Source organism: Crinia signifera, chromosome 6 (genome assembly GCF_055691185.1).
Source record: "Crinia signifera chromosome 6, ASM5569118v1, whole genome shotgun sequence".
Classification (NCBI taxonomy): Eukaryota; Metazoa; Chordata; class Amphibia; order Anura; family Myobatrachidae; genus Crinia; species Crinia signifera.
The window spans coordinates 224,612,374-224,625,311 of NC_139222.1; the positions used below are offsets into that span (position 1 = coordinate 224,612,374).

The 12,938-nt window shown below is 39.6% G+C and overlaps 1 protein-coding gene across 10 annotated transcripts in view; it reads left to right on the forward strand.

Annotated features, from left to right (window-relative positions):
* PLCE1 (phospholipase C epsilon 1) overlaps window positions 1–12,938 on the forward strand; it is a 280,982-nt gene that overhangs the window by 163,981 nt on the left and 104,063 nt on the right. For all 10 annotated transcript variants that reach the window (XM_083149001.1, XM_083148999.1, XM_083149004.1 and 7 more), the window contains exon 4: window positions 2,942–3,258. In XM_083149001.1, coding sequence (XP_083005127.1) covers window positions 2,942–3,258 — 317 coding nt within the window. The remainder of the gene's footprint in view (window positions 1–2,941; window positions 3,259–12,938) is intronic.

Sequence of the window (12,938 nt, forward strand, 5' to 3'; positions counted from 1 at the left end):
CTAGTTCTGATCGAAAAGTAGCTTTAGGTGCACATATATTTACAGTATGCCCAATAAGTCAATCACCTGATTGCTTTAAAACAAATGAGGTGGGAGAATAATTAGAATAGTGGGAATGGTCATCATCATCAACAACAACCATGTTTATTGTAATGATCCATTCTCAATGGTGATAACCTTTCCTTACCTCTGATGGGAAATGCAATAAATCCAGAGTTATTTCTGTAGCTCCTAATAGATAGTAACTGATTGGTTGCTACGGGCAACAGCTCCTTTTCAATAGAACTCCCATCTTAGTAAATTTCCCCTAAGATAGAAGGCATTAACATGGTGCAATGTTGGTTGCAAACTATGCACTTTTGTATATAGATGGGAAAGGATTTGTTTCCCACACAAGTAGCTCCCATCTAAATTGATGGGAGCTCATCATTTGTTTGGGTGCCCTGTCTGCATTTTCTCACCCAAATGTATCAGGATTAGCTGCTTACACTTTTCTCATACAGACTACTGGGCACACTGCATTAATGGTATCCAAAAGCCATGCAGAAATCTTCAATACCTGATAGGTACCCAAAAAACTATGGAATCCCCCCCAAGAACATATTTGATCATATTGTTATATTTTGATGCAGAGAGCTGCAGAAGTTTCTTGTGTCAAAATGGCCCTTAGCATAGAAATTGTAATGAAAACTCTGGTCCCCTCTTTTCTTTCATTATTTTTTATTTTATTACAGGAAATGAAATACTTGTTCTGTTTTATATTATTGGTACTGTTTTGGGGTATAACCGTATAATCATACTAGAAATGAACACTACAATGGAACTAGAAAAGTCATGTTACTGTATATCTCTGTTCTATCAGCCAAACTTTTAATGATTCATATTTTTATGTTCATTCTGTTTTAATTCAGAGGTTACAGGAAATGGATTTAATCCTGTTGGTTGGGTTGTTATGGGATTTGTTGATTTCACACCGTAGCGACACAAAAGCTGCTTTGCTGGTAAGCTTTGGCTTATATGGATTTCACTGTATTATTTGAAAGATCTCCTGTTTTGTTTAATTAACATCTTTAGTCTTGTTAATGAGCAAGATTTTTGTTTTCATGCGTCCTTAAGCCTTGAAGGTCTGCGTGCTTATTTGTTTTGGGCAGCACGGTTGTAATGGGATCAATTTCCTCCATGGTACTGTGTTGAGTTTGTATGTCCCCCTATATTTGCATGTATTTTTTTAAGTACGTTGGTTTCCTCCCACACTTCAGAAGCATACTGGTAGCTTCTACAAAAAATCACCCTAGTGTAGTTGAGACTAGCTTGTAAGCTCTGGAATTATTTATTTATTTATGAACTGTTCATTATATAGCCACCTACCTATTACTTTACAGAGTATTTGTTTGCTGTCTTCAGGGGTCTCTTAAGCCACACTAGATGAGAAGGTTAAATATATCGCTCAGAAGAGCTCAGTAATTGAGGGTCCTGCTCCCCCTGCCTGCTGCAGCAGAACCCCTGCTCCCTTTTTGCTCCCTCCACGACCGACATCGGCAGGTGTGTATGCACATTCTGCCGGGTCCCCACTGCCTCCAATATTGCCAGGTACACGCATCGGCTAGGGTGTGTGACAGTTAACATTTTCCAGATCTCCTCACAGAATCACAAGTGAAGTAATTAGCTCCACCTGTGGATCTTTTAAAATGTGTCCGAGAGTAATAAATGCAACTGTGCAGCAGCTAGGTTGTCTGGAATATGTGAACTGTTGGTAGCTCTCGAGGATTGTAGTTGGCTACCACTGTGCTAGGGTGTAGCCAGCTTTACAGTGATTCATTCCAGTGAACAGGGTTAGGTTGGTGTCCATCATCAAATACCTTTTTTAACACCGTCAAGGATAGTTCATATTTGACATAGTAAAATATATTTTTTTTTCATTGCTTACTTATTCATATTGGTTTACTTTTTATTTTTCCAATTTGATTTTATAAATGGGAAATACAGTATGTACTCTGAAAAGTGACAATTTCTGGTCAATATAAATGTTAATCGTCATAATAATCAGATCTTTATATGCCTTTTCTATTAAAAAAAAAAACGCTCAAGTTACTTTACAGATTGTATTAACATAATACAGAGGTTTTGCTCTACAGTAATACAGAAAACCATCGTCTTAATGCAGAGTTAATGTAGCCATTTTGGGTCATATTCCAATGACTATTCTGCTCACGACAATGCCATATAAGGTTTCCATTTTGGGCGCATTATATAGGAACAGTCAATGCCCGGGAAAGATAAAATAATGGGGGAACTACAGAATACCTATGCAATATGCCTTGCACAATTGTGCTTTTCCACTCAAGGTCCATCTTAATTGCAATGCAATTTGACAAAACCGCTGTAAGGTCCATACACGCTGGGTGACTATGCCCAGCTTGTATGGACAGCGATGATAGCGTTCATCGCTGCGGGGAAAACCACTCAGTGCATACCCACTGAGCGGCTTTATCCCTGCCCGGCACCGACGGGGGAAGGACGGCGTTGCATAGCGGAGCGCTATGCAAAGCCATCTTGAAAGACGGCTTTCCTGGTGATGTGGCGTGAGCGCGCAGCAGCGCTCATCGCCGGACCATACACACTGGGCGGCTTTGAGCCGCTGAAACCTGCTATTTTGAGCAACTTTCAGCTCAAAGTCGCCCAGTGTGTTTGGGCCTTTACTGTTCAGATTCATATCAAAGGGTCTCATATCAAAGCAAACAATGTCTTGAAGTTATTTTGTCACATTGCTCTGCGATTAAGACGCACCTTTAAGCTAGAAAAATACCTGGCGCAAGCCGAGTCACACTGGACTCGGCATGCAGAGAAAGTATGTTTGGTGTGACTGCACCAATACTGTGTAAGGACATATCTATGCATATGTTTTATCTTTTCATAACGTTTTGATTTGGTTTCCTTTTAGAACGCCAGCTTTGTTCAACAATGGCAACATCAAATTCCCAGACGGCCAGTGCAGCAGGATTGAGCAAAGAGTTGGTGGATCTGCAGCATCTCATTCAGTTTCCAGAAGAGATTGCGAGCATTCTTACCGACCAAGAACAGGAAATTTATCGGAAAGTGTTGCCCATTGATTACCTCTGTTTCTTGACAAAAGATCTTGGAAGTATTAATTGTGAGACTAACTTTCCAGATATAAAAACATCATTATCAGCATCTCTGTTGAAACTAAAGAATGGGGAACATAACACTGTGGAAGGTCTTGTGGCACGCTTTAATGAGGTAAGATTTTACTTTGTGATTGTTCAGTTTACTGAATTCATGATTTTGTAGAACCTGTGGCTTAGTTTTTCCTTTACCCTGAAACATCTGAACATAGGGTGCTGATTTTTTATACTGGCAGCTTCACGTTTTTAATGGACAATTATACGAAAAGATTATTTAAGAAACTGTTATGATTATTTGACATCTCTTTGGACAAAGGGCTACTCCTATGTTGTGCAAATGTTAAGTTCAAATGCTATTTGTCTGATCTCAAGGAGGAATTTTGCCTTCTTCATTATAGTTTGTATTTGGAAATGCAGTCAATAGGCCACAACCTACTGATATTATAGCCAATTATCTAATTATTAAAGCCAAAAAAAACCTAGGTCAGTGGTTCTCTACACTCCTAGTGCGTTCATGTAATCTGCTATGGAGAACACATTACGTTAATTGCTAAAACTGACTGTATGGGTTCATCTTGTGTAGTTTATATGACATACAATACTGGACACTGATCAGAACTGGCTGCCAAAGACCTTGGGGAACATTTATTAAATATCTAGTGTTGTATTTGCTGCAATAAGACAATAAGTACCTCTAGTAGGGACCCTTCCCTGCAGTGTGTAAAAGTAAAGTCAGATTAGCAACAATTTACCTTTTTAGTTTGCAGAAGCCTCTCATGGTAATTTTTAGCCTAATCGTGCCTACACATGGGGAGATGTGCTGGAAGAGCAATCTGAGTAATACTAGATCCCTCGAAATGCTTAGCATTGCTCACCACACAGCACTGCACAGCGATGTGCTGCTGAGCAATCTGTCAGGGCCAGTGTTCTCCGTGAGAACACTGACCCTGACCCCCGCGATTAACTAGATTTATCCAGCGTGCTGGTCTGTGCATCGCTATCGCTATGCCCCTACACAAGGAGCGATCTAGTAAAATTGCTTAGATAATGCTTGGGGATCATTGTGTGTAGGCCCCATAATGGGCCCTACACACGGGAAGATGTGCTGCGAGAGTGTTCTGAGCGATACTAGATCACACAGTGCTGCATAGCAATGTGCCACTGAGCTATCTGTCAGGGCCAATGTTTTCTGCTGAGAACACTGCTACTGACCCCAATGATCAACTAGATTCATCCAGCATGCTGGATATTAATCGCCAGGGCGATGGCGATGTGCGGGCCTTCACATCGCTATGCCCCCTATACAGGGAGCGATGTAGGGGCGTTTTTTCTAAGCAATGTTTTCTAATCTTCCATGTGTAGGCCCCATTAGGCTGCAATGGCTAACTCTATCATCATATTATGTTGGCTACTGGGGCCAAGCTTCGTTCACTTCACTAGAACGCAAACCATATAGAATCCTTAGGGGGCTTCTATGGTTGATAAAACCATGGGACAGTGGCAGATAACTTTGGCATCTGCTGTGGTCCCCTGCGCAAACATTCATTGTGTACTCAATATTTGTTGGTGCACCACAAAAATAGGTGTGTTCAGGTAATTATATGTCAATATTAATTATATGCTAATATTAAAATAGGCCCCTTTAAGTCTGCTACACAGCTAAACTGTTACATTGAAAACAGCTTAGAGATTCCAAAGCTACACTGCTCACTGTGATCTGTGACTGTGGTTGCCATTCAAATCTTCAGTAAAAGTATTATTAATCGCAATGTGAAGAAATAAACCAATATAAAAAAGGTAGAAACCACGTACTTTCACAATGATATATATCGAAGTCCCACCTTTATTTTTTCATGTAATTGTTGCCTTAATAATGAAAGTTCTCTAAAATTATCTCTGACCAAATGATTTGCTGAACATTAACCAGAAAATGTATTTCTTTAAAATTTGCAACTGTAAGAACATTTAAAAAAAAAAATCTTTACAGTGTTAATCAGCCCATACACGCTGCGATGCGGGCTGTCCGTTGTGTGCTTTGAGGTGCGAGCTCCCGCGGCACCTCACCGCACAGTACAAAAAGTATGTGCTTACACATACTTTTTGTACTTAGTTTTCATCACATTGCATCGCATTGCATGCACAGGCAATGCAATGTGATGCGTGCTTGTTAAGCACGGAACGCACGCCCGTATCGGGACGTGTATGGGCGGCTATACTTCTTGAGCTGTACGATGAGATGTGTGACAGGAGCACGCATCTCATTGCACATAACAATTGTACCGTGTATGGGCACCTTTACATTCTCTGAGGTTAAAACTGCATACAATATACACAAATAGAAAGGGTGTTAACTTGAAATGTTAGAAATCATGTGACCCTAGTTGGTTGATAGTTGTAATGCCCATTTTTATTTTCAAAATGTATTCCGTGTGAGTGGCTGTAATTAATTTAAACCCTCCAATAACACATCTGTTATTTTCTTGAAATGTTATCAATTGTATTTTAAATAATGATATAGGGTACACCTACTAAGAGGACATTATAGGTATTTGCTATGTATCATTACTGTCACTGGTTACGGGAGTACTATCATTTTTGAGGACTATTTTTGAGGAGTTTAAAAGTAAAAAAATCTGAAAAGGTTGTGGGTAGTCCTGTTCCCTACTTATGTAGAAGAATTTGATCACAGAACAGTCTCGTCTGTGGGAAGATGTTAAATCCCCTTTTCAGTAAGGTATTTCCAGGGCTAGACTGCTTTGTTTATTTTTGTATTTGGTCCTCACCAAACACTTCAATCATAACTAATGTCATATGTCAAATAATCCAGTAATATGAAATTCAAGTTTGCTAATATTGAGATGAAAATTCCTGATCCCTAATAGAAGACATTTTTGTAGTTGTATGTACATTTGCTATATTCCTGAATGTAAGCCATAGGAATGGGCCACTTTAGCTCAAACTCGACTGCACTATTCTCGATTCACATTAATGGCAGGAGTTAAGCTGGCCATACACCTGAATGATATCAGGCCTGAATGAACAATATCGACTGGTCATGCAACAAAGAGTGTGCACATCATGAGGAATATTGGTTCGATGTGTGGTCCCATCGATCGAGAGGTCAGCCTTTAGATCATACGTGCTGCATGTATGATCTGTCGTCCTTCATTGCGGTCGTAAGTAGATTGCATGTGCTCATTTGATCGCTCTTATGACCGGCACAGGATCATGTAGTCAGCCGGCCGTTCTGGTGTATGGCCAGCTTTACTGTATATTTTCTCCTTATTCTGTGAATCTCTGCTGATTTCCTCAGGCCTTCTTGTCTGACCTCATTATCAGGTTATTGTCTAGAGCCGATTTGCCTCATTTTCTTTAATGAATTACATCATGAAGGCACCACACACACTTCAGTAATGTGACTTACTTTGCCGGGAGATTGGGGAATATAGGCAAGTGTAATGCACAGTAAATACATGCGGTTAATCTGGAGCAGAGGGCATGCTCCATTCTTCTTCTTAAGCCTTATTCTCATTTAGCCATCTTAGCTAAAAGAGAGCTTGCTTATGATTGGTGTAGGGGCCTTAACAATGCTAATACCCCATCCTGCATGGACCCTGTCCTCTGAAGTTGTCCCTACATAGCAGTCCTAAGATGTGCGTTCTTTGGAACATAAACATTTGTGTTTGTGTTTCTGCCACAAGTGTTTAGACAGGTTGTCTTTCTACTGACTGCGATGATCGCACCCGTTATGGACTTGATCGCATAGCAACGCATGCGTTTTGCATGCGATGCGAGGGCAGTACAAAAAGTATGTGCAGCACCTACTTTTTGTACTGTGCGATGAGATGCCCATAGGAGCGTGCATTGCACGGTACAAATGTACTGTGTATGGGCACCTTTAAGTTCAGTAATAGAACAGTATATTTTCCATTAAATTGTGTTTTTGCTTCCATAACTTTTACTGTGGTGTTGGTGCCTTATGATTGACTGGTAGTGTTGAATATATTTAGTACAGTCTATAGAATGTGCCCTAACATACCTTTGCCATTGTTGCCAGACAGATTACCCTGGTTTTCTGATTGGTTTCCCAGTGGTGTTACAGAAGCTGGTGGTAACCAGCACTTGTGGTTTGGAGGAGGGCAATGGTAGACTCTACAATGGTTGACATTGACTTGACAGTGTTCTTTCTAGCACCCGCCATCTTTGAAAACCCATGCAATTCCTCTTCCCTGCCTGAGGTGTCACTGTCTGTTGTAGTGATTCTAGCACAGTGTGGTCTGTATATCAGCACTGATATTCAAACCAGACCTGTGCTAGAAACACCACAGCAGACGGCGACACCCCAGGCAGGGAAAAGGAACTGCATGGGTTTTCAAAGATGGCGGGTGCTAGAATGAACACTATTGACTAGGTCGACACCTGGAAATGGGCAACATATAATAGGTTGGCACATTGACAGAAGGTTGACACAAGTTTATGGCCCACATGGGCATGGTCGAGTTTTTTTTTACAGTTTTTTGGTGTAGACCGACTTGGTTCATACTTTACTATGCAAGTGGGCACAGAGTTAGATTATAACAGTGCCCGAAGCATGGTGAGCCCAGCCGTACACTATCTGGTGTTATACGTGTTGGCATAGACACAAAACATGTGAAACTTGTGTCAACCTTTTGAGTGTCCACCATGCCCATGTCAAACTTAAGCTTGTGTTGACTTTTTTGACCATGTCAGACATTTTCAGATGTGGACCTAGTCGATGTCTACCATTTTTGGTCAACGGTCATCCTAAATATTGTTGACCCACTATACCATAACTCACAGAAATAAGTGTAATCTATCATTTTAAATATTTCGTTTAAAGAAAAATGCTTAATTTAAATAAGTGTTCACTGCGGTTTGCTACTCTAAAATGTCAAAAGCAGCAGGAAGACTGTAATATGGATAACTGTTTTATTTATTTACAGTAAGTCCGCTTGAAGCAAAAGCTTCGAAAGCTAGTCTGCTACCTTGTGATTGCCTCTGTGTTTGTGCATGTTTGAGAGAGAAAGAGATGTAGTTTAACTCGCTGCCAACAGACGGCAATGTTTCAGAGACACAATCAGACACTAGACATATAGATGATAGCTGGTAAATTCTCTGCTTCAAAACTGTTAAATTAAGTGAAACATCTATTTTTTTCTGTATTTTTCTCTTGCATACCTGTATTTTACTCTTTTTTTTATCTTTTGTGATTGTAAAAGCAGCAAATAGTTGCGCTCTCTATAACTCAGAGGATAAGCAACTCCAGAATGGACTGAGCACTATCACCCAGCCATTTTATATGATGAGAAAATATTTTCCTTTTGCGCTAATATTTAGGGAATGTTTATTATTTTCCTATCCTATATGATATTATTTTAGGTGCAAGACATGTAAAGTCTGTTTTATATAACGGAAGAATTGTGTGTATATCAATAGGTACTTCCTTTTGAAGGGATTAGCGTTTCTAAATGTCCCTGTTTATAAACTTGCAAGAGAATTCTTAAACAGAGAGTCATGCTTTTGTTGGCCTTTGCTAGTGAGTGCCTGATGATTTTCTGGCCATGCGAAAGAAAAAAAATCTAAACTGTATTTACATTGAGGAAGCCAGGGTGAATTTTGGGATGACAGGACTGTAATCGGCATTAAAGATATTTAACTTGGTTATTTTATCTTGACCATGATTGTTTTAACTGTACACACACTGAAAGGGATTTACATCCAGTAAATTTTTATGACTTTTTAAACAAGCAATTCAAGGCGATATTACTATCACTGATTAAGCACGAAAAATAAACCACAGAGATATCCAGACACACTGGGTGAGATTTAATAGGATGGGTGATTCAGAAAGTGAGAGATTTGGTGAGAAATCTCCAGTTTTTTTTTGAAGAGGCAATCATTTACACTGCAAAATCACACTGGTTTGTATTGTGTCGGTGTTAATAAATGAATTAAAAAAACTGGAGATGTCTTACCAAATGTCTCACTTTCTGAATCTCTCGTCCTATTAAATCTTACCCAAAGGAAGGTGCAACAAAATTTTCTATCAGCGGTAATTAGATAAATATATATTGAAACAGAATTGGTTGACAAAAATAAAGTTTAAAATAAGGTCAAAGGTTATCATGTGAGGGTAGTTGACAGGTAAACCAATAATTAGAGGGTAGGAAGAAGGTAGGGAGACCTTTGGAGACCCGGGATAGATTGAAAGATTGAGACCACTTATGAAATAGTTTGTAAAATTTTGGAAGAGTTTTTTTAACCTAGCATAAACATACAGTACCCTCTCTCATGATCTATGATGATATTAATAAGCATCCTCCACTTGTAAAGCCCATTGAGACACGGTGCAACATGAGGGAGCAAAGATATACTTTGGCAAGAGTGGACAAACAATAGTAGTGTTACAGAATTCCTCTATACCCAGCTAAACAAACAATTTGGCCTCAGCGGGTGGCACCTTAGGCAGACCAAACCTGTAGACTGAAATTGTGAATACTATGACCCATAACATAGGCCAAAAATAAGTCATGGGCTCGACATTTAGAACATCTGGTACAGGAGATACCTGTAACAGCCCTATCGCAATATGTGGTCTAGTATAGATGCTAGATCCTAAAATCTGAGGCCAGTGGTCATCGTAAAGAGAACCCAAGATTTGCACAAGGGCATTCGGCAGACAATGAGTACGATTTTGATTTTTTTTATTTACAGTTTCTTATATAGCTCAAAATATTTAGCTGCGCTTTACAGTTGGAATCAACAGTGATGAGACAAACTGGGTGATCACAGACGACATAGTGGTAGAATGGCCCTGCTAGCAAGCTTATCACAATAGAGCTACTGTAGGAATTGAAATTCACAGGGGGTAGTTTGATGATTTGTGGTTTTAAGAATAGAATGTGACCCCAAAAGATGGCAATTTATAAACTTAGTGCACGGCATGGCAAAGCTGATGATCACTGCAGCAGTCCAGTTGAGCCCAATCTCTGACTACCGAAACTCAAAGCAATGAAGAACACCATTGTCCTATAGATTGTAAGCTTGCGAGCAGGGCCCTTCTACTTCCATGTCGGTTTGTATCTACCCAGTTTGTTTAATCACTGTTGTTTCCAATTGTAAAGCACAACGGAATATGCTGCGCTATATAAGAAACTGTAAATAAACAAAAATAAATAAATTGTTAAACAGCTGACCAATAGTATGGACACTATAGAAAAGCCAAAAATTCCTTGAACTAAGCATGCCCAGTTTTCAAAAAATTACCATTCAACTAATGGGGAACATCAGCATCTCGACCCGCTCCCGAAACAAATCCTGTGCAAAAGGGTATGTCAAGATGTGAATGTGGGCGCTTAACATGAAAGAGGCTAATACTCCACTGTTTAATGGATTGAGTCCTGATGAGTCTCTTCACTCAGCTTGTTCCGTATATGAATATGAAAAGACAAGAAGGGAGAGAAGGAGGGCAGATCCCCACGTGTGATACTGTTTTAACACTAGAGCAGCAAAATCTAGTCCAATGCACACGCTATTTTTGATGTTATGAAAATCTAGTCCAATTAAATTCACCCCATTCACTAGATTATCAAATCCTGTGCAAAGTCTGAGACCAACAGTGCCTGATGTAACAAGGGAGGTTGACCCAAGGGAGACGTTTAAGGGGCCATTTAGTTTTATTTTTTTACTGCAACAATTATTTTGGGGCCCACGACTGCACAATTCAACTGTTACTCCATTTGGGCATGAATAGCCGAAGCTGCACACTTTTCAGCTGATGGTCCCCGGAGGTGGCAAGCTGAAATGTGTGAAATGTCAACTGTTTGGCGCTTAAACAGCACTTTTCCTGTTGCTCCTATTAGTTCAGTTGGTTTTTTTTTACTGCTTTTCACAGCTATACTCTTGTCTAATTGTGTACTATAAGTGTCATAGTTAAAGGGTTCCCCAAACAAGTGAACTGCAACAGTGGGCACCCATTACTTATAGCGGCTTAAAAAAAAACAACAATCGAACTGCCCTAGCTTAGAGAGCAGGATCTATAGAGTAGATAAAGGAGGGCCTGTCTGTTCACTAAGGAAGAACCCTGCCAATAAAGAATCAAAACCAGCACTTAGCCAGGAGATCAGACAGAAATTTGTTTAATTGACATTTAGGAAATGTACATCTAAAAGACAACAAATTTTTAAGAATGACTAGTTCGGCTGATCTTATTACTCTGAAATAATGAGGATGGAGTTGTTTGCTTAAAAATTGTTGGCCAACGATGACAGTGAAGGAAATGAAGTTGTTTTTAATGTAATTAAGGGCATAATATTTATTTTCTGATAGAAAGGGAAGTACATAATTTTTGGTTATGGATATCTGAGATTCTACTAAATCTGACATTTTAATTTGGCAGAGTAGGAAACGAAACCGCTAATAACATTACAAAGCTTGCTACGTTACCAGGAGAAATCGCATGTCATGCTCTCCTTTTTGTTTCATTTATTAAACTTAAGTGCAGGCACTGACAGAAATGGAAAATGTTGTTATTTTAATGCAATACATTGTTATACAATATATACTTGGCTGCTGTAAAATTACCAGTCTATAAAGAATTATTAGGCCAAGGCTACATATACACTGAAGCTTGCAATGACATGATAAAATGTAAGTTAATACGCCTTAGGGCCAGTGCAGAGTTGGTCGTTGAGAGTTATTTACACGAAGAACAAAACCAGTATTTCAGCCAGCGTGCTGAGCCACACATACTACGCAAAGCTCAGAGCAAATATACTGGTGCCAATGCTTTAACCATAGGTATGGGTCATAGATAGTCACAGTAATTGGTCGGCAAAAATGTTGACATACCTTAGGTCGGCATGGACAATAGGTTGATAGCAATAGGACGACATGGAAAAAGTCAATGTGAAAAGATGGACCTGTGTTTTTCATGTTTTTTGCCATCTGTCTACATGGACACTGTATAAGTGTTACATATACCCTCTTTTTTTTCTCAATTGGGGATTTTTACTTGTTAAGTGGTCTAATAGTTTCATATTTATATATTATCTATAGATCTGCTCATGCGCAGTAACAAAACATCGGTCCCCGTGTGAACGAACAGCAGTTGCAAATGGACATGAATAAGGTCCACCATTTCTTAAGGTGCCCGTACATGGTGAGCTGATCACACTCGTTATGGGCTGGATCGCATCGCATCTCTGCGTTTTGCATGCGATGCGATCAGAAGGCAGTACAAAAAGTACGTGCAGCACATACTTTTTGTACTGTGCGATGAGATGCCCACGGGAGCGCGCATTGCATGGCACGGTGCAAATGCAATGTGTATGGGCACCTTTCGGTCTTGCATTTGAGTTTAGTAGCACAGGTGTCAGTTTTTAAATGGTAGCTAAATAAGGGAATAAAAGAAAAGGAAAGAGTGAATGTAGATCTGTTGGTTTTAGCAAATAATTATGCATTTGCAATTTGACGACTACAGTTCCAGTGAATGTTTTACTGTCTGGCCATCTTCTGGCTCAGTATCAAGACCATAGAGTAGACATGCAAATTAACCTTCCCAGTATCTTTTGAAGAGTAAAACTTGCTAGGAATAAAACATTTAATTATATTATTGTCTGATTAAATTGTTATGCTGGGAACTATGTTTCTCTAGAAATATATTGTATACTAGGTGATTCATCGTGCCCTACAGGCGCTCTTCACACCGGCGTGAGGGGCTCCGCCCCCTTAATTTGTGAACGTTTGTATTGTGAGAAATATGGTTAGAATTGT